Source organism: Aaosphaeria arxii (assembly GCF_010015735.1).
Source record: "Aaosphaeria arxii CBS 175.79 unplaced genomic scaffold BU24scaffold_5, whole genome shotgun sequence".
Classification (NCBI taxonomy): domain Eukaryota; kingdom Fungi; phylum Ascomycota; class Dothideomycetes; order Pleosporales; genus Aaosphaeria; species Aaosphaeria arxii.
The window spans coordinates 64,834-85,606 of NW_022983478.1; the positions used below are offsets into that span (position 1 = coordinate 64,834).

Here is a 20,773-nt window from a genome sequence, read left to right on the forward strand (position 1 = left end):
AACAGCAGTGACCTGCATGTCGTTGACAAGACACCAAGAATTATCATTCATAGCAAATACTTGGAATCAATTCTTATTCCATACCAAGGGATATATACTAATGCAAATCTTTACAAGTCTTTACCGACCCAATAAAGAATGTACAATTTTAGTCTGCGGGCGTCGAGGTATTGACGATTTTATCAGCTATGGTCCTGGTAATCTGATGCAGAGTTGCTCTGGGGAAATGAACGTCTTAGAAATGTATATATTCTTGCGAACTGTTGCGCTTCTCAATCAGAATGCCACACGCCTCCATCGCCGCCACTGCCGCCCTCTTCGTTCTGACTGCAAGAAAATCAATCGCACTGTCAAGCACAAGTTCGGGAGCGAGGAATAAACTTACTCCTGCTCCCTAGAATTGTTATCACTACTCTCACCCTTCTTTTCGTGTGCCTCGCCGTCACCGAAACCACTCCTGGCCAAAGTCTCGCTGCCCCATCCTCCTCCCACCTTGTCTTTCATCTCAAGCAGCAGTTCTTTGAGCTCTCCAACCTCCTCCTTGAGCTTCCTGATCTCAAGCACAGCAGTGTCGACCTCAACGTTCGGTTTGGTGGCCTGCACCTTTTTGTCCCAACCATCGGCCTCGAAGTCGCATTCATGGAGTATGTGTTCCCATTCATGCACACGATCATCATCCTCTTCCCCGCGTCGACGGTTGTATGAAACGCGATGGGCATCACGAGTCTCGAGTAGAGCGGTGAAGACGAGGAGAGGTGAATAAATGACGCCCATCACAATGTCGTTGAGGCGTTCGTATTTGGGCTTCGGCAACCACCATTCGAATGGAAGGATAAGGAGGAACATCTCGATCAAGTTGAAAGGTGCAATGAACACATTCTCGTCCGGTGCACGGACAAACTGCATCGTCTTTTGTGAGAAGAAGGCCAGGTATTCGTCAATGGCATTTCCTGTAATGTCTTCATAGGCGCTATTGTAAAGCGCAATGAGAATATTGAGCAGGATAACCATCACGACGAAGGTAAAGATGTAGTAAAGAACAAGCCCAAAGGGAGGCTACATGGTGAATTAGCGATCAGCTATTTGGATGCTTGGAATGCCTGAGGCGAATAAAACACTTACAGCAAATTTATCAAACCCATCGAATTCAGGAGACTGCATGATCGCTTTCAGCATGGCTTCAACGACGAAACCAACATCCTGAAGCTTTGAATCTGTAAGATCCATCCCAACGAAAGCTTGCAAGAATCCGACCAAGACCACTAGCAATAGTGCGAAGAAGATCAGAGATTCTCTCATCATTACTTTAAGCACAACCAGCATGGCGCCGAAGAACCGGAAAGTGTCGAGATAGAGTAGCAGGCGCATCCAAAACATCGGTGCCGTGAATGCGAGAAAGTTATAGCTGAGTTCGTTGAAATGACCACGTTCTGGCGTATCAAGAGAGTGACCCAATGCGACCATTCTGAGGACGAAGCTGACCAAGAGCAGGGCATAAAGAGTACAGTTGAAGACATTCCAGAATCCGATGTAATACCGGCCTACCTTCCAGAATTTGGATATTTCGTCACAGACGAAACCCAGTGTAAAGACATAGAGTAAGCCCTCAACTATATCCAGATCACCAGAGGGATTGATGGTGTTTATCGCGCCCGTGTAGAGTGCGAGGTAGATCAAGGTCATGGCAACCTGAACAGTGTTCTGATACTGCGGGACACGCATACGGTCAGGATCGAGATGCGACCAGAAATCGGTATTCGTCTTGTTCTCATAGTCAACGAACCGGCTCGGATCCTCGTCGTCCTGGACCAGCCAACCTCGCCACAAGTAGCTGATACATTTCTGATAGCCAGATGATCCTATGACGGTCAAGGCATGAAGATCTACAGCTCTCTCAATCGCGTTCGCCGGAACGGTCGGTTCGTCGTTAATGAGAATGGAGTACCGCTTCAAGAGCACCTCACCAAGTAGATAGTCCAGGTTGTCTTCGCTTTCTATTATGCGCTTCGCCATTATCTCCGCTGCCACGGCTCGGACATCGTGCAAATCAGCATCCCAGAGCTCGACGAGAGCCTGTTGCTTGAACCACTTCTTCACCACCAACAGACAATATACAACACAGCTGCCGTTGTGCTCTCCTCCCGCTTGTCTCGCGGTTTCAACCACAGCATTCGTGATGATAGAACTATGGGGTTTGGACACAGCTTCTTCCTCTAATTCGCAGGGAATGACCTGCTCGATTTGGTGTTTAAGGCGCAACGCGATCTTGGTCACCTCTTTAGGGTCTATGGGTGAGGGTGGCTGGCGTTCGTGACGGTTCGCAGTTGGAAGCACTGTATGGTCAGAGAAAAGCTACTTGGAGAGCACGACCGCATTGCAAGCTTACAATTACGCATCTCATCCTGTAGTCTATGCCGCCTGTCGTGGCCATCCGTGTTGAGGATCTGATTCCATCGCACCATTGCGACAATGGGGGAGCCGAGGTGAGCTCCGGAGGCACAGTGTACAAAGAGAGCTTCGTAAGATAGTGTTTCTGGCGGTTAATGGACACGACTCGACCTTCCAAAGCTCAATGACCATATAGAGCGATCCAAGCTACGGATTGAAGCTTTGCACACACCCAGGTGGAGGAGGGTACTGAGGGGAAGCTGTGTGCAAGAGAGAGCAGATGTTGGTCATGGAGCTATTAAAGTTGGCGGGTGCACTTGGAGCGGAGCGGAGTTGGCGATTGGTGGTTGGTCAGTTGGATTGTGCTGTGCCCTGCCCTTGCGCTGCCCTGCCCATCATCGTCATCGTCATTCCCCTTCAAGTTCCACCCACCGATCCCGCCCGCTAAGGTCGCTGGCTCACCAAAGCTCCTGCGCATAGACAAGATGCGTCTTCCACGCCGCGCAGGATCTACAACCTTTCAATGGCTTGCTATTTAGACGAAAGACGTATGGCCCGTGCAATCTATTGACGTCGCCGCGAATATCGGGGACTGCCTTCGTGAAATCGCGATTGAACTTAAGAATGGACAGACAATTGTCCCGAAACCTGCTACTCGAAAGTGCAAAGGTAGGATTATACTCTGTACACATCTGGCTGATAGCTGGCTCCTAGACGCAGACAATGCATCCTAAGGCCACTTCAGTCCTCACATAATTGGAAGCGTAGTATATCAAAACATGCAATTACCATCTATTGGGTACTATACATGCTTGGACAATCGCCCAGATTCCAGATCCTGAACTCCGGATGCCTGCTTTTTCAAGGTCTTTTTCATCACTTCGTCACTTCAAGCGTCCGCCTCAACGACACCGCCCTCATCGCTCGTGCTCTCATCCTCGTCTCCGCTGACCTCCTGGTTCTCGCGCTCCCTCTTCTCCATGAGCGCAGCAAGCTCAGCGTCATCATTCTCGGTGACGGCCTTGGGCGCCATCTTGACCACGCAGCTTCCGCCGGCGGATGTGATGCTCTCCTCAATGTCCTTGATAGCCTCCTCCAGAGTAGCGATACCCGCGTTCTTATCGAGACACTGTGATGTAAGGACTATGACAATTAGTTAGTGTTGATCACAACGGCACAAGTTGAAGGGGCATAGCCATACCATAAAGTGGTGGCGACACAAGCTTGACCTTGATCTGGTTGTCTGCAGTGTTCTTTGCCTCTGCCTTGCGCAGTGCCGTCTTCACGGCATCGATGCCCTCGTATCCAAAGCAAGTAACCTCGATATCGGAGCGGACCTTTGTTGGCTGCGGTGTCAACCTCTTGCTGATGTAGCCCTGCAATTCCTCCTTGACAACGTCGTTGGGGAATGTGACATCGTTCCAGACCTCGGGGTTTGTGATCGAAAGCTTGAATGCATCGATGGAATGGCCGTACTTCTTGTTGAGCGGCCAGCCAATGGTCTGGTAGAGTTCCTCGATAGGGGTGTTGGTCTTCTCGGCGACGTGGCGCATGATCGAGTGTACCATCTTGGACTTGTTGTAGCGCTCCTCGCACTTGACGATGTCCTCCGGCGACACACGTCGCTTCGACAGATCGATGTAGCCCTTGTCCTTGTCCACCCTCAACACGACCACAACCTCGTTTCGTCCAACTCGGATGAGCTTCTGGATACTCCTGATACGTCGTCGCGAAAGTTCGGAGAGAAGAATCATACCGTCGATGTTGTCTAGAGCCGTTAGTATGAAGGATTTCGATGTCGAGCGAAATTTACACACCGTATTCGAGGAGCTTCACGTATGCGCCCATCTCAGCAATTTGCTTAACGTTGACCATCACGAAGCTCTCCACCTCCGGATACTTCTCCTCGTAAAACCGACAATTTGTGAGAGACATTTTGGCTACTCCTTCTCTTCAATTTCCTGGTTATTGTAATTTCTCGATCGCTCGCACGGCGGGGTGGGGTGTCGGATCGCTAGAACTGCGTATTCTTCCTGCGTATTATCGGTGTCCTCGGTTACTGTGGACGGTTGGAACAATTTCGATCGAGTTCGTCGAATTAGGGTTACGGCAGTCGGGTACGCGTGCGTTACGGTGGTAGTTTGAATCTGCGACTGTGTGGCTTCTTTCATCTGACTCAAAGATTTGTGTGAAGCGCGGGGCGGGCGAAAATGCCAAGACCGATATTCCGCTAAGCCTATTTAGGGCTCACACGCGACGTTTCAAACATGGTATTCATATTGTCTCTCCATATATTACAGTGAAACTCAACCTTCATTCTCAGGGATTCAGTAATGGTATGAAAATTGGTACAATCGATCATCCATGGGGCATTTTGGCTGATGATGATGAAACAGTGGGTAATCTTCCTTCAAAGCGACATATGAGCGCTACAATTTCACCACCACAGGAACAGTGAGATGCTTCTAGTAGGCATTGAGAATGTATAAAAAACCCAAACCTTAGTAACATTATTGATTTTCCTCCTTTATAACTCAAAGAGACTGTATTCATACTCTTATCAAAACGCCCTGGTTAAAGCTCGCTGCCACGTTTACAATTTTTATTCCCTTTAAAGCGATAGCGTCTCTATGCCAGAAAAACTTCCATACCTTTAACACAATGGCTCTGAATTATCGTTGAACTAGATAAGCATGAAAGAGATCGTTATCTTCATACTCGAAAACTAAAACTTCCATGTAGTAAAACTCAAATCTACGCAAAGATTTAAAAATTTGAAGTAATAGCACCAAAACATCAATCTGATACAGAAAAGAGAAACTGACTCAGATTTCCTCAGTGCATCCAAATATCCACGTTCTTTCCCTGTTTTTGGAATCGGTAATTCATGTATCACACCTGTCACCGAGGTATCTCTGATCGAGTCGAGATTTCCAAACTGCTGGGACCGACCTGCTATCTGGTTCGTGTGACCCATCTTCCATGTCTCCGATCTCCCATCGAATCCCCAACCACCTTCTCGGAAACAAGACAGGACCCGGGACATTCTAGACCTTGCCTTCCCTGTCAGTGTTAAGATTAGATAGGTTCAACGATTTCATCGTCGAGTGTCGGCTAAATATTTGCAGTAATGGGGCGTCTTTAGATAATACTCATGTTATCTAACTTGTAAGATGAGCAATAGCTGAATTCATTCTCAAGCATGTAAACTCTCACAGTGCCGCTCAAATCAACAAGTAATTAATATTTCATTAGTCTCGCCCGAACAACGCAATCATCAATCTGTAAATATTCTTCTTCGCTAATTGCGACTCTCCCTCCCCCTTCTTGCCCCCCCCATTCTACCTCAGTTGTAACCTTGAACCGTGTGAAGTCCACTCCCCCACTAACTCCCGCGATCAAACCCTCTCAACCTCATTCTTCTCCTTCGCCAGGTACACCTCCTCAGCAGGATGAGCACTATTAAGAATAGCCGTGAGCCCAATCTCATTATTAATCTCATTCATGCGGTCCGTATCCGCCTGGGCAGCGCCCTCCGAGCCGAAAATGACGTCCATCTCCTCGAGCGACACACGCTTTGTCTCGGGAACGAAGAACCAGATAAAGCCGGCGCCGATGAACGTGAGGAGCCCGAAGAGGATGTAGGTGCCGTAGGTGATGCTCTCGAGGAGCTCAGGGGTGACTTGGCCGACGATGAAGTTGTTCATCCAGTTCGACGAGGCGCCGAGGGCGACGCCGTATGGGCGCGTGGAGAGGGGCCAGATTTCGGCGATGATGATCCAGGCGGCGGGGCCCCAGGAGTATCTGTTTTGGAAGTGTTAGCTGGTGCTGTGTTGGTGTTGTGAATACTTGTGATGATGTCTTACCCGAAGTGGATGACGAAGAGCCAAACCATGGCGACGGCAGCCCAACCTGCACCGGGGTTCTCATGGAATCGATCGATGTTCAAGGCGAGAATGATGGCAATGATGATGTGGCAGGTTCCCATGCCAATTGCGCCGATGGTCAGGACGGGCTTGCGGCCGACTCTGTCAATCCAGAGAACGGCTGGGATTGTGAAGATGAACATGACGATACCAACGACACCAGTAGCTAGGAGAGAAATCGTATTCGAGGAAAGTCCCAGCTGGTTAAAGATCTGTGGCGCGTAGTAGAGAACCGCATTGATACCCGTCCATTGCTGGAAGAACATAGTGACCGTAGCCACAATGACACGTCTAAACATAGCCTTAGTCTTGAAAAGAGCGGCAATTGCGACGAATTGCAACTTGAATGTGTTCCAAGCCGTTTGCTCGCTCAGATGGGGGAAATGTTCGGCGACGCTGCGTTTCTCGAATAGGGATTGGGCTTTGATCTCGAGAAACTCAAGCTGAATGAGCTCGTGGTCCGGGGGAAGGCTTCGCAAGTTCGAGAGCACTGCACGCGCATCCTCTTCACGCCCATGATGAACGAGCCAACGTGGAGAGAAAGGCATCCAAATCATACCGACGAACAAGCATGTAGCGGGTACAAGTTGCAGGCAAATGGGGACGAGCCAGGCTGCGTTCGACTGCGTTTCGAGAGTCGTTCCGCCAATGTAGTTTGTGCCGCTGGAAGTTGTTAGATAAAAAGCCCACGAGACTCGTATTTGGACGTACTAATTGATCCAAAAGCTGACCATGATACCGAAGGTAATAGCAAGCTGTTGCAAGGCAACAAGGGCTCCACGAACTTCCCTGAAATATTTGTTAGCGAAGTAGTCAGGTGCACAACAAGACTGTGACTTACGGAGGAGCACATTCGGAATTGTAGAGAGGAACAATCATGGAAAGACTTCCTACTCCCATACCCCTGTGTGAAGTTAGCCTATCTCCCCATTGAATGTCGTCGAAACGGTTACGAACGTGATGAATCGTCCTGCGAGAATCTCATTGTGACCACCAGCAATTGACGTAGTCTGGACCACAACACCAATAATGAACACTCCCGTCGCAATCAAGACACCGTATTTACGAGAGCACACTTCGGCAATGAAGCCCGAGAGGATGGCACCAAGCCATGCGCCTAATTCGAGAATGGAAGTCAACCTGTAATTTTGTCAGCTATTTTCCATACCGCATGGCCTTGAGACAAAAAACGTACCATCCCTTCTGCGTTGGGTTATCAATGTATCCATCCGTCTCTGTTCGCCATCTTAGCATCACAAACAATAATCAATGCTCGAAAACGCATCTTCACAACTTACGTTTCCCAAAGGCAGGCATGGCCAGAATGCCCGAAAACATGCCCTGATTATATCCATAGAGGACACCGCCAATGCAAGCAAACGCAGCAATTCGTGCAACCTTCCAATTCTTGACGAGGGCTCGGGCACCGCTATCGCCCATAAGCGCCTGGCGCCTTTGCAATGCCTCATTGAAGGCGGCCGGACCGCCAGCACCACCGCCCATGATGGATGATGATTACTGATCGAACGAGATAACTTTTCTTGGAGCGAAGGGAGGAGGAGACCAGAGTTCGCGATTTCGGCGTTGAGAAGAACTTTAGCTACATGTTTACAAGAAAAACAATAGACCTTTTGTACAATTGCATGTGCCAATACACAGGCTGAATCATGGGAACTAATATCGCATTTTACCCAAAGCCCCGGCAGTTGGCCGCTGACACGCAGCAGCGCAGCCTATTACCCGCAACGTTACCTCGTAGGATCTTTTAGGCCCTTGGAGGGGGAGGGGGGAAACAATCGACATGGGGAAACAGGACTGATGGTCGGCCCATGGGGTTAGTATGGGGTTCGTAAATGTGGATGCAACGATGCGTCGGCACACACCGTCCGGGTGTCTGTCCTGCGGGCGCATTGCTGGGCGATGTCTTTGCCTCAACGGCGCTCCCGTTGCATCGAGTTAGCATCGAGCATTTTAATTGGTGGCAATTGCTTGTGAATGCTTGTTCGCACACCACAATCACGTGATGCAACGTCTTTCCCCATCGCTCGCGCAAGGGTGTGCGTCGATCAACGACAGAACAGCTCTTGAGCGACCTCACTTTAGGCTAAAAGGAAGTCCATCGTCATTGGTCGAATGCTCGATTTTCCGGGGTAGCTTTTGATATTCCGTGAATCCGATGAAATCCGATTCCATGGAAAAGGATATGCTGGAGAGGATGTTGACGGGCACTGGGAATTGCCTCGCCAAGTACTTAGTATCGACGCCGTCCATTCCTTTTGCTGTCATATGCCCTCGTAGCTTGACATTTACAGTTCGATCTAGGTAAAAGTGGACGGGCGATGGTAGAACATCGTATCGCGCAAACATGCATCATCCGCACGCACTACGGTATTTAAGGTTCACCGTTTTCGATGAGGATGGAGACATTGCCAAATCAAATCATTTCCAACAAGGGAGAAGACAATGATGAAGCTCATCTGGCTGGGTGCCTCTATCATCGCACCGGCTGTTGTCCAGGCGGAGCAGTCCTCCTACCACAATCCAATCCTTCCCGGATTCCACCCAGACCCATCCTGCATCTTCGTACCGGAGTACAACGAAACCTTCTTCTGCACGTCTTCGACCTTCAGCTGGTTCCCGGGCCTACCCGTCTACGCCAGTCGGGACCTCGTGCACTGGAAGCATGTATCCAACGCGCTGAGCCGGCCAGACCAACTTCCATACCTTGGCTACCTGAACCGCGGACAGAGCGGGATCTACGCGCCGACGATTCGGTACAGAGATGGCGTCTTCACGATCATGACGACGTTGGCGAACCAGGCGCTTCCAAGGGAGAACCTTACTCGCTGGGACAACATCATCTTCAACACTCGGGACCCGTACGGCGAGTGGGACGACCCGATTCACTACTACGGCCCGGGTATTGACCCCACGCCGTTCTGGGACGACGATGGCGTCGCTTGGGTTACCAGCACCTTCAACTCGTCTGGTGTCGTTCAGGCCCCCGTCAACCTGACCACGGGGGAAGTCACGTTGCCGTACCGATGGCTGTGGCTCGGATCTGGAGGAGCAGCTCCGGAAGGGGCCCGCGTGATCAAGAAGGACGGATGGTACTACGCACTGCTTGCGGAGGGCGGGACTCGCGAGAAACACATGGTGACGATGGCACGGTCTCGCAGCCTCCACGGGCCGTACGAGGGCGCACCGAACAACCCGCTGCTGACGGCTTACAACAACACGAACTCCTATTTCCAAGCCGTGGGCCACGCGGATCTGTTCCAGGATGCTAAAGGCCAGTGGTGGGCGTCTGGTCTCGCGGTGCGTGCAGGCGGGAACTACGCGGATGATCCATACCACGCGAACTTCCCGATGGGACGGGAGACCTTCCTCGTGCCGGTAGAGTGGCCTGAAGGCGAGTTTCCTATCTTCCAGAATGTCTCGGGCACCATGAGTGGAGACTTCACTCTGCCACAACCGTCTGGACCTGAGACGGTGCCTCCCCAAGGCAGCGGGAAGTTGGTCAATGCAAACGATGAAGTCGATTTCGAGCCAGGCTCTCAACTTCCGCCTCACTTCCTCCATTGGCGCATCCCCCACGTGAAGAACTACAAAGTGTCGCCAGAAGGCCACGAGAACCAACTAGCTTTGAGGTCTTCCGTGCTCAATCTGACGGGCTTCGACGGCGACTCGTCGCTCGGCCTAGGCCAGACATTCGTATCCCGAAGACAGTCGCACTCGCTTTTCAAGTTCAGCGTCGAGATCGACTGGAAGGGCCACTTGACGAGAGATTCCGAGGAGGTCGGCGTGTCCGTCATGCAAGACCAATCGCAGCATTTCGACATCGGAATCGTGCAGCTCAGCTCCACGGAGCCGAAGAACAAGACCTCTGGAACGCTGTACCCAGTGCCTGAGAACGAATTCGGTCCCATTCCGGACATCACCAAGTTAGTCCCCGACGCTGAGCCGAAGCCGTACATTCGATTTGGAGGTATAGGCATCACGGGATTCCGTCGGGCGAATGCGACGAGGTGGGCTGAAGACTTGACGGAGCTGCCGGAGGGGTGGGCAGATTCAAAGCTGAAGTTCCAGATCGAGGCGGTTAATACGACGCATTATAGCTTTTCTGCGGGTCCGGCTGGTTCGAGTGACGAGAACTTGAGGGTCTTTGGATATACGAGGGGCGATCTGATGGTGCCTATTTATTCTGGTAAGAGATGCCCTTCTGTGAATGACGAGATCACTCAACTAATTGCATGGTCTAGGTACTACTGTCGGCGCGTATGCAACGAGCAATGGACGCTATGGCGAGGGCGCATTCACTGCATACGTTTCTAAATGGAGATACACTGGCATAAAGCAGGTGATTGAAGAGCCTTGAGCTTGAATGATGAAAACAAAAACAAAGCAAGTTTCGTGCTTGAAATGTAAACATGATTAATACAATGATACATGATTAAAAGAATTATGAGAAGGGGCGATCATGACTGCACCAGAGCTACAAACAAATCCGACTACTGCGATCCTAGTTCTCTGCCAAAGCAATCAGTGCACCTCGATGTCTAGTCAACACGTCAGGTACGGATGTCTTATGACTGGGAATGGTCTTCTACGAATGACAATGTGGATGATGGGCGTGGCGATTAAGGGGTGGGGATTGGTATAACTATACATTGCGAACAGCATGGAGTGGTTGTCTTCATGGAATTAAATGAGGAAGTGGGAGAACTAGATTTATGTATGTACTCTATTCTGTAGAAGACAACGCTATGAACCTTTGCTAATGGAAACAACAATCACTGCACTGCGACAAGACGATATTACGTGTGGACACAGGTGTATGGTATCTCGATATCTGCTGCACGAAAAGTAATCCGAAGAAAGTGAGAATATGATCCTCGACGTTTACGCCTGTCCGTTTTCTTCCCCAGCTGTGCTTCTGGGAACAGTGCCGTTGCCGTCATCACCTGCACTCGCCTTGTTCCCACCCTGCGCCTCCTCGATCCTGAAATCCTGACCCATTGAGGCCTGCACCCTCTCGATCTCGTTCTGGATCGCTAAAACCCAGTGATCTCGCTCGGCTCGACTTCTGGCTCGGAAGACAACACTCCTTCCCTTACTCCCCAGCTTCGCCACACGTTTCAACTTCTTTCTCCGACTCTCGTTGGCATGCTGAAAGCCCCCGCCAGCGCCCTCTTCTGCTCTGAACCAGGACTTACTCTTCCCGTGCCAGACAACGAAGGTCGTCATTACGTCTTCATCCGTGGATGTCCAACCATCTTCGAGATAGATACGAGGGAGAGCATGATGGCCAGGCTTGTTGGCATCGAATGTTTGGTTCTGGTACAGCAAATCCGATTCGGTCAAGAAACCCGAGTACACATAACAATCCTTCAGGTCCAGGTTCGCTATGCGCTCATGATGGATATGGGCAAGCTGCTTGCCGACTCTACTCCTCAACACATCTTGAAAGATGACAAGGTTTCCTGCCGTTAACATGACACTGCAGCGTGTGAAAGGCGCATGGATCCTTGGTTTACGGTAGAGAAGTCCGCTCAGGTGGATGCTACGACAGCAGGCAATCCCGCAGAGATTATACAGCTCCGGGCAAGCGTATGACTGCGTGACCTCCCATTTCCTGGCAAACTGACCGACATAAGCCTCGGCTTCTTCGTCAATGTTCAAGACCTTGAAGTTTCGATTTCGGGTACGTTTGAACAAGTTGATGTCCGATGCCGTCCGATGTTTCCAATACTTGGCGAGGGCACGGAGATGCTTAATCCATTCTTTTCGACGTGTCTTGTTTGCGGCCTGCAAGCGAATAATTAAACCGTTGCGCATGACAAGCTCAAAGGTTCGTTCGAGGTCAAGGTCTCTTGTCGCTCCATCCTCTCTGGTAGAGTCCTCCACCTCCTCATCAAAGTCGATATCGGAGCCATCCTCAATTACCTCATCGACCGGATCTGCACCTTTCTTTGCCTTGCGGACCTTGATGATGTCGGCCATGTCGATGTATCCGTCGCAAGCAAGAAGATTTTGGCGCTTTCGCTCTGCTTCGTCTGCAGCATCCTCGTCGTGGAGTCGTCTAGTCTCTGGCGTACCCGTGTGACCCTCCATCAACCACTCAATGCGCTGTTGATCGACAGGAAATGGATTCACAGCCCAGCTTTCTGGAACGTCCTGGGCCACGGCCTGCGAACTAGGCACCTGGGCGTCTCGCGAAGCTGGAAGCCTGGGAGGCGGAGGCGGTGTGGATTTCGACGGCCGTGAGAAGACGAGGTATTGGTCGTGGGTAGCGAAATAGAGGCGTTTATGATAGAGCAGGCCCATTCGCTGCGACCTGCCTTTCTGACCAGTGAGCCGGATGAGGAAGCCTTCCACGGGTACTGGTTCAACCAAGGTCTTGTGTTTCTTGCGAGTCACGGCAGTGGTGGGATAGTGAGTCTTCGGGCGCAGCTCAAGTTCGTGGGACTTCTGCATCGCAATCGTGCCGTACATTTTACGTTCGTTTGCTCCATGGATCCATTCAAGCCGGTCGTAGCGCTTCCAGGCCAGACCTATACGCTGATCCTTGATCCAGGAATCCAAAACGTCCGCCCATTCGGGAAGGTGCTCCAATTGCTCCAAACATCGCTTGATCAGATTCTGAGCCACGGCTTGCTCTGCCTGCATGGTGCGCAAGATGGCTTCTTCCGTGGATGAGCCCTCGGCTTCCTGCGCCTCGTTTTGGAATGCTTCCAAATTCTTGAAAGGGTCTTGAATGTGTAAGCTGACGCTAAGGTCTGGTATATTGATCTGCAAACTAGTAGATCGTCTCCAACCGAGAATGTTTCGCAGGAAGGTATACCATTCGACAGCATTAGACGCCGTGCGTGCCTGCATTATGAAGATCTGTGTTCCTCGGCTGACTGGCTCCCAAACCACCACTGATTTGTCCAGGGAGGAATACATGTTTACTCTCGACTTCTTACGGGACAGAGGAATCTGAAAGGTGGCTCTTTTGCCCTTGTCTTTCTGCTCGACTTCGGGGATCACCTATGAGAAAGAGGGTATTAGCAGGTGTTTACGAAGGAGGTACGATGGTGTAAGGAGTACCTACCCTGGTCTTGTACATCTGGAGAATGAAGTCTGCGTCGTCAGTGTTTGAATGTCTGCAAACGACCAGATACTCCCGCCACTTTTCCTTGACACGAGAGTCGATCTTTTGGTTGGCATTCTCATCGAATTCATCCGGTACGTCCTTCCCAGCAGCATCGACGCGGACCAGCATACGCTCCATCTTGACCACAAGTCCGTCTTGGATCTTTTGCCGCCGCAATCTGGTCGAGGCACGTTGAATGGTTAGCTGAGCAGCCTTGGCCTTGAGCTGAACCTCTGCACGTCGAGAATCCTCGGGGACATCAAATGTCACCAGGTTGCGTAGGTTTGTCTTCTTTCGTGATAGGCCGTTCTCGGTCCGGTCCGAAGATGTTGTAGGATCATTGGACTGTTGTCGAGATACGCGTCGTTTGGCCTTTGTCACAATATTCCTGGTAGATGACTTATGACTCGTGACGGGACGATCCTTGATGGAGTCAGTCTTACGAAGCAAAGGCTCGTTGGATGCGACGACGACCGAGGGCTCATCAATGGCGAAGCCATAAGCCTCGCCATTGTCGCTCGCCACGGTGGATACGGGCCGTTTCACTGACGCCGTTTGTCCATCGTCTTGACCGGTAGGAACTTGTAATCCACTTGCCTGGGGCTGGCTTGCGTTTTGTGCTGCACCGGCGCTGCTTGCCTGAACCAACGTCTGCTTGTCGGTTGATTCCGAGGTTGACTTGCTTAGCGGCTGCTTGCTTGTATTTGCGTGTCCACCGTCATCTTCGTTCGACTCCGGCTCGTCTTCGGGCTCTGAGAGAGCATCTAGGTACTCTGTGGCATCATCGTCCACAATGACGTCATCCTTGTTGTCGGATCCACGGGGGATCTGTATCGCTGGGGGAGATTCCAATGTCGCAGAAGCCGATGATGACACGCCATTTTCTATGCGCTTATCGTCTGTTCCGTCCTTGTTATTCTCGTTGTCGTTATCCTCATCCTCCGCCGATAGGTCCTCCGGCTGAGGGAAGCTGCGTTGGAAGAGGGCGGAGGAGCTTGGGCCGTCGTGGCCACTGAGGCGGCGGTTTCGAGAATCGGTTGGGTCTGCAGAGAAGGTGGCGGCGCGGGAGGAGTAATTGATGTGCAGATGGTGTTTGTACCAGTCGCGTCGGTTCGTTTTCAGCCATCCTTCCTGTTACAGGGCGAGAGTTGATGAGTGAGGGTTGCGATGAATTGGAGGACGGGATGGTATGGGAGAAGGAGACGTACCGGGATAGGACCGATGAAGAAGCGACGGGAGGTGAGGTAGATATGATCGGGGGTGGCATGTTGCTAGAGGTGGAGAAGTGGAGATTAGCGGATGCGAGGAGCAATCGAGTGCATATGCAGTGGGGGTGTAGGACTCAGATAGAAGGGAAAGAGAGGGAGGCATACGAGGAGTTGGGCAGTGTATGAATCCGGAGGAAGAGGAGCGAGATTAGCCTGCTGGTGCTGGTGCTGCCAGGAATGCGATTGGGGTGTTGTCATTGGATGTGATTTGAGGCGGAGGGAGGTGGTGGTATGGTGGTGGTGAGGATTCAAGACATTAAACAACAAGATTGAGAGCGAGAGAGGGTATGAAATGATTGAGTTGATGTTAATGTGGATGTTTTTATTAAGGATGGAACATGATTAAAGGGAATGGGAATAAGAATAAGGAAAAGGAAGGAGGAGGAGGAGAAGAGGGAGAAGCAGAGGTGGAGGTTGAGGGTGAGGTTAAGCAAATAAGTTGTAGGAGGGAAGGAGGAAGTTGGAAAGGAGGAAGGCACGATCCAGTCAGTCGTGGTTTCCTAGTTTGCAGTTGGTGGTGGTGGATCGTCATCGTCATAGGCGCCCATCCCATCCCTCATCCCCCATCCCCCATCCCCCATCCCATCTCCCATTCAATTATTACCAGTAAGTGACGAGTAAGAATACAGGGCAGTTGAAGGCCACAACTGATTACTGGTAATACTAATTGATGAATTGTCCACTTGAATACTTGAAGAAATACCCATCTGTATCTCCATCGTTCTCTTCGTCTCCTCCATCTGCATGTTGCAAATCATCAACCCCATCCCTGTGCCCATCCCATCCCCACCGGACAGTGGAGTGGACACCCAGCAACCCCTCGTATCTGCCCTTCCGCCCATTCTAGGCCCCCATCACCAGCCACAACCTCCCGCTCCAGCTCCATCCAGCCTGTTCCAGTCCATCATCAACCTCTTGTACGGAGTACTCCCTCACACCTAATCAAGCACTCTACCTAATTCCTTTTCCCCCTTGATGAGTTGACTGTCAGGCATCGCTTACTCCGGAGCACAGAGTTTTACAATGTCTAATTCAAAAGATCAACTCATGGTATTCAATCGTCGTGGAGTACTACTCATCTAGGTCTTTATCTATCGCCCATCAGGTACCTAGGTAGACAATGGTGATAACATACCAGGTATCTAAGCAAGCACTGGAGGCACCTAGGTACTTGGGTAGGTACGTATGGAGCATCTTGTACCTGCACCTATACCTGTACCTACAAATTAATAACATTGACATCAAAGATTCATGTACCTACGGAGTACGTAGATACTTGGTCGCACCTTTGGACAAGATAACAAGCCTCCTTCTCTTTCCCCTCTCTTGCCTTGCTGCGAGGGACAACCCATCTCTTGTCTACTGAATATCTTCATAGAGAAATACATCATCTCTCATTGATACTATGAGGATGACGATGGAATACGTAGGTTGTTGTCTTGTAATGCTTCCCATATGGTACACGTAGTCGAAGTCATGTCCAGGGATCCCTCGTTTCTCCTAACGCCACAATGGCAGATCATCCGAGGCCGCAATCTACACTCTTCCTCCTCGATTACCCAATGTAGTAGTTATCATCATCCCCTCTCTTACCATCCCATCCCTTCCATTTCAAATTGTCCTTATTAATTAAGGTACTCTAGTATCTGCCTACCTGACCTAACGCTACAAGGGAGTTACTCCACTGTCCACCTACTCCACTCCACTCCACATTACTGCACTTCGACACAATCCACTGCTACTGCACTCATCGATAATCACATCTCTCTTCCTACCAGATATTCCCCTCAAATTACCCACTCCATCACTATTGCTCGGCCTAAGGCATATCAGTCCCGCGCCACGAGTCATGCCTTCGGAGCACCTTCTACTATTCACCGTTCCGTCATGTCTTGAGACACCCCAACACCTGCAGGATCGACATCTTGTCCCCACATGCACTCTGCACTTCTCACATCATCGCTGTAACATTTTTTGGACATATCATAACACAATGCCCATAACAGTCGAGCGAGTCAAGCTGCGGGCACATCACCCCGAGCGGCGAGAGTCATGAGAAGTGCGCCCAAGGTATCCACAACGGACGCCAAACCAATATAACACGCATAATCTCCTCGCCTGCAATCCATCTCCTTGGGCACATCTTCACCAGGCTGCAGTCTTTGCAGGGGGATCACGCACATTCCATCTGTGGTGTGGTGTCGGGAGTGTGACGGCCAATCAGATCGCTACCACTTCAGCTTCCCACCCCCGTAGCGACACTGCAGCGAGCATGCATCACGACGCCATAACTCAGCCGTACAAAAAAAAATTCCCAAAGACAGATGCTCTCAGCTTCTCAGCCTTGCCAAATGGATGGACGACATTTAAACTTTTCCCCAGCTCCCTCGCCCTCCCTGGCTAGCACAATTCGTCGCCGCCAAAACAATGTCTACAACGTCAGTCGCGAATGCCACCAACCCACTACCCACCGGACGAGCGTTCGGAGGGGATGAATTCTCAAACAACCTATTCTCCGATCTGGCCCCCCTCCTTACCTTGTTCGGAGAGCAGGTCACGAAACAATTCCTCAGCATGAGCATGGGATGGGCCGATGACGTCCTTCTCGCCATGGGTCCGCTCGGTATCATGACGGTAATTGTTAGTGCTATCCGCGTCGGAGGTGTCAAGACGCTGAAGGCCTTTGTTGGCAGGTGGGTGGACTTTGCAATATCTGTGGCCAGGGGAAACAAATGCTAACGCGTTGTAATCAAAGGGCAAGAGAAAGCCGAGCCAATGCTGAGAAAGAAATCCTTTCCTCAACATCCAACGACGTCTGCGAACTATGGAGTGGCCAGGAAATCGTTCGCGAGCTTGGTAATCCTGCAGGTATGAAAGACGTCATCTTGTTGAAAACCCCTGTAGGCTCGACCAGGCGCAGACTCTATGCGCCTGCGCGAGAAATTGAAGAGAAGTCTACACGTGTTCTCGATATTAATACTGCGATTGCCTGTGGAGTCGTGCCGGCACCAAAGAGACACGGCGTAGATATCGAAGACGAGGAAATTATCGACATCAGCAACGGGGCACCAAACATTGCACTCAATGTCCGGCATTCCACTGCTACACCGGGCGAATTGTGGGGATTGGCCGCGTTAGGCACGATGTTACAACTCGGGGCATTGGCATTTCCCGCCCTTACTACCTATCATTGGGAATGGGAGAAAGGTGGTTCCGCAATTGCATCGTACGGATATCCTTGTTTTGCGGGAGGAACCGTGGCTGTGATAGGGGGTATGATCTTCTGCGGACGTGTCATCGAAGGGAGTACGACGGAACACGAATTCCAAGTCGTCGAACTCGCCGAAGAAAAGCATAGCCTGAGGACTGCCTCAGGGGGGGCCGCGACCACCTCCCCTGTGCAGATTCTGCGGCTTCAAAAGGCATGCACCGTTAGCGATCAGCACTTTCCATCGTTTGCCATTTTCAACTCCCCAGAAGATGTGAAAATCCGCACTTCGAGGCTGAACGACGATTCTTACAGGTAATCGACCTTCGCTATTTGGGTGCGTATGTTGCTGATCTCCCACCAGTCGCATGGCAGCATTGGCTACTTTCACAGCCGTCGTGGGGTTCGTAGTTCAATTCGTCGGGTTACGTGCTCTACACTGGTCAGCTACGATAGTCCAGCTCGGAGTCATGTTGATCATGACGGTCATAAGGTCATGGGTTCGTAGAGGGCTCGCTGCAGATCCCGTCTTTTACCCTCTGCTCGACGGCCACGAATTGGCGTGGTTGACACTTTATATGCTGAGACAGGATGACCAGCAATGGATTAACAATAACAGTCAGTACAACTTTTCCCTGCAACCTGACGGAGATGTTATCGTAGATGACGGTGCAGTACACCCTGCTAATTTGACTGCAGACCGATCGGCAAAAGGCACTGTCTCGCGGATACGCAGTTGCTTCAGTCTATCGTCTATTCCCTTTTCCCTCATCAAAACATTTCCTTTTGTCCGGTCACGAGGGACCTCGGAACAAAAGCCAAAACCCCTCTCTGATCAGCGACTCCTGGATAGCATTGCTCGGTGGGAACCTGTCACTGGCTACTTCAATATCCAGGAGACTATTCGATCCATGTCCCAAGCAATAGAGTCTCACAGAGCTGGACGACCTGTGATCGATGTTCTCGAAACGGAGATTACACGTCTACACCGAATATTTCCGAGAGATTTAAGTAGGATCTCATTCTTCGAACCCGAGTTACATGGGATATCGGTCTTTCCACCACTCGAAACGTACCGCGACCTACAAAACCTCATGCCTGCTTCGGAACATGTAATGGACACTGCAAATGCCTTGGCCCAGGCTATGGAACGTACTCTAGCCTTCTTTGCAACAAATCTGCATGTGCTGTGGAAAGAAGATGGAGACTTGTTCCTTCCGCGTGCAAACCCGTGGGACTCGCCAAAAATGACCATTAATATCGATGTGCTTCGCGGACCATACAAGGAATACGCGAAGCTGCGCCGCGAGAATGTTTTGATTGAATTATTGCGCCAGAATTTTGACCCTACGGATAAGGAAAAAAAAGGCCAGGCTCGATTTGCTTCTTGGAGGACTGAACGGGAGACACTGGCGAGCTTTCTGTCACTTTGGCTCTTTGCCCTAGAGATCCGCCGGACTGCCGCGCTCAAGACGACCTCCGCCCTACGGCCCCTCATCCAGCGGGAGCTCGTATTCCCTGTCACGTTAATAAGCCGTAGCAATCAGTACTTTCGCGTTATATGCCCTGACGCTGGTCGGAGGGGTGGTCGCACCACGAATACCACCCACCAGCAAACCATTCAGGCATGGCTTCAAGATGAAGTTGAACAGATCCCTTTTCTCTACGGGAACCATAGTGATTATGTGGCGAAGGAAATGAGCATGGCACCTGGCAACACGTGGCTGGCATGGGGTGTACAATTCTCTACACCTGGGAGGTAGGTATCGATGATTACTGAAGACGTAATGCCTTTGACTTATCGTTCGAATTTAGGGTGCCCTTTGGGCCGGAACGAGTATATGAGGGGGACAATTGGGAACCCGGGCATGATTTGAGCGACCTCGCCGTTCGTACCCGCGCTAATTCGACGCTCCTGGCTGGTTGTGCCCTGGAGATTTTCTCCTATTTCTTTGAAGCCATCGCACGTCGAATCGAGAGGTTGGGGGGCACCACGCAAATCAGTCTACCAGCGCGAGAAAACCTTCCAAGGATGGAAATGATGGATATGCCTTCTCCTGTATTGAGCACGGCTGCAGACGGGGGGCAATGGTCGAATTCTGTTATCGATGCCGTTGCAACCATATGCGTTGCAACAGGCATTGCTCAGGATACTGGCGAGGCGCTCACCGTCATCCTGCCAGGTATCATCAAGCATGACCTTCTGCCCACGGAGCCGCACGGGGTAGAGTTCGAGCTCCTTCGACGTGACGAGTCTGAAACGGATTCCAATGACGATAACAGTCTCGCCTCAATTCCATCAAGGGTAACAGCATCGTCTCGTGATACACCTAGCACCGCTGGTTCTAATACGTAGGACCGCAACGACTAAGGATTCAAAAAAGTAAAACAAAGAACCGGAGAGGGGGTGAAACAATTAGCTAACTATTACTAGAATCTGCACTCAAATCAGAAAAGGAAGCGTTGTCTTCATAGTGAACTCAGTCCCAGTGTAGCTCCAATCTACTATCACAAAACTACTGTTTCGGACCCCAGATACCAACCTCTAGAGACTCCTCACTCGATTACGCGGTGAATTGGTACTCGTGATCTTGCCCTATTTCCATCATTTCCCATGCGATCTTGACTCTTGATATCCATCCACGTAACGCTTTCCTTGACAGGGTGGGTGTGTTTAATGTATGCTTAAGGCAAGGGAAGGGGAAGGGTATGTGGAACGGAAGCGCATCGTTCTCTTCTATGCCCGATTTGATACGTCTCTTCAGATGAGTAGAGAAATGCACGGAGGGTGAATATGAAAGTGTGAACATGATCATCTATTCATTACATAAATTCTAGCATAACC

At 50.8% G+C, this 20,773-nt stretch overlaps 7 protein-coding genes across 7 annotated transcripts; 3 read left to right on the top strand and 4 right to left on the bottom strand.

Moving 5' to 3' along the window:
- Positions 1–196: 196 nt before the first annotated feature.
- Positions 197–2,574, bottom strand: BU24DRAFT_210579 (uncharacterized protein). Its single transcript, XM_033521929.1, has 3 exons — positions 2,387–2,574; positions 1,123–2,333; positions 197–1,056 (listed from the first exon to the last, which is right to left on the bottom strand). The coding sequence occupies exons 1-3, from the start codon at positions 2,460–2,462 to the stop codon at positions 382–384; spliced, it is 1,962 nt and encodes a 653-aa protein (XP_033382456.1). The 5' UTR covers positions 2,463–2,574; the 3' UTR covers positions 197–381.
- A 370-nt stretch (positions 2,575–2,944) lies between these two features.
- Positions 2,945–4,506, bottom strand: BU24DRAFT_423160 (uncharacterized protein). The gene is made up of 3 exons (XM_033528169.1): positions 4,206–4,506; positions 3,590–4,156; positions 2,945–3,531 (listed from the first exon to the last, which is right to left on the bottom strand). The coding sequence occupies exons 1-3, from the start codon at positions 4,321–4,323 to the stop codon at positions 3,278–3,280; spliced, it is 939 nt and encodes a 312-aa protein (XP_033382457.1). The 5' UTR covers positions 4,324–4,506; the 3' UTR covers positions 2,945–3,277.
- A 1,214-nt stretch (positions 4,507–5,720) lies between these two features.
- Positions 5,721–8,154, bottom strand: BU24DRAFT_370830 (general substrate transporter). Its single transcript, XM_033524446.1, has 7 exons — positions 7,613–8,154; positions 7,510–7,549; positions 7,272–7,454; positions 7,156–7,218; positions 7,026–7,103; positions 6,255–6,977; positions 5,721–6,192 (listed from the first exon to the last, which is right to left on the bottom strand). Exons 1-7 carry the CDS (start codon positions 7,815–7,817, stop codon positions 5,787–5,789), a joined length of 1,698 nt encoding a protein of 565 aa, XP_033382458.1. The 5' UTR covers positions 7,818–8,154; the 3' UTR covers positions 5,721–5,786.
- Positions 8,155–8,392: 238 nt separating this feature from the next.
- On the top strand, positions 8,393–10,865 carry BU24DRAFT_423163 (glycoside hydrolase family 43 protein). Its single transcript, XM_033528170.1, has 2 exons — positions 8,393–10,521; positions 10,577–10,865. Exons 1-2 carry the CDS (start codon positions 8,778–8,780, stop codon positions 10,690–10,692), a joined length of 1,860 nt encoding a protein of 619 aa, XP_033382459.1. The 5' UTR covers positions 8,393–8,777; the 3' UTR covers positions 10,693–10,865.
- A 167-nt stretch (positions 10,866–11,032) lies between these two features.
- On the bottom strand, positions 11,033–15,169 carry BU24DRAFT_423164 (uncharacterized protein). Its single transcript, XM_033528171.1, has 4 exons — positions 14,826–15,169; positions 14,661–14,723; positions 13,411–14,583; positions 11,033–13,346 (listed from the first exon to the last, which is right to left on the bottom strand). The coding sequence occupies exons 1-4, from the start codon at positions 14,916–14,918 to the stop codon at positions 11,217–11,219; spliced, it is 3,459 nt and encodes a 1,152-aa protein (XP_033382460.1). The 5' UTR covers positions 14,919–15,169; the 3' UTR covers positions 11,033–11,216.
- A 233-nt stretch (positions 15,170–15,402) lies between these two features.
- On the top strand, positions 15,403–16,148 carry BU24DRAFT_423166 (uncharacterized protein). The gene is made up of 2 exons (XM_033528172.1): positions 15,403–15,933; positions 16,007–16,148. The coding sequence occupies exon 1, from the start codon at positions 15,465–15,467 to the stop codon at positions 15,660–15,662; it is 198 nt and encodes a 65-aa protein (XP_033382461.1). The 5' UTR covers positions 15,403–15,464; the 3' UTR covers positions 15,663–15,933; positions 16,007–16,148.
- Positions 16,149–17,011: 863 nt separating this feature from the next.
- On the top strand, positions 17,012–20,435 carry BU24DRAFT_423167 (uncharacterized protein). The gene is made up of 6 exons (XM_033528173.1): positions 17,012–17,413; positions 17,476–18,243; positions 18,293–18,546; positions 18,628–19,687; positions 19,744–20,311; positions 20,363–20,435. The coding sequence occupies exons 1-5, from the start codon at positions 17,148–17,150 to the stop codon at positions 20,282–20,284; spliced, it is 2,889 nt and encodes a 962-aa protein (XP_033382462.1). The 5' UTR covers positions 17,012–17,147; the 3' UTR covers positions 20,285–20,311; positions 20,363–20,435.
- Positions 20,436–20,773: the final 338 nt, after the last annotated feature.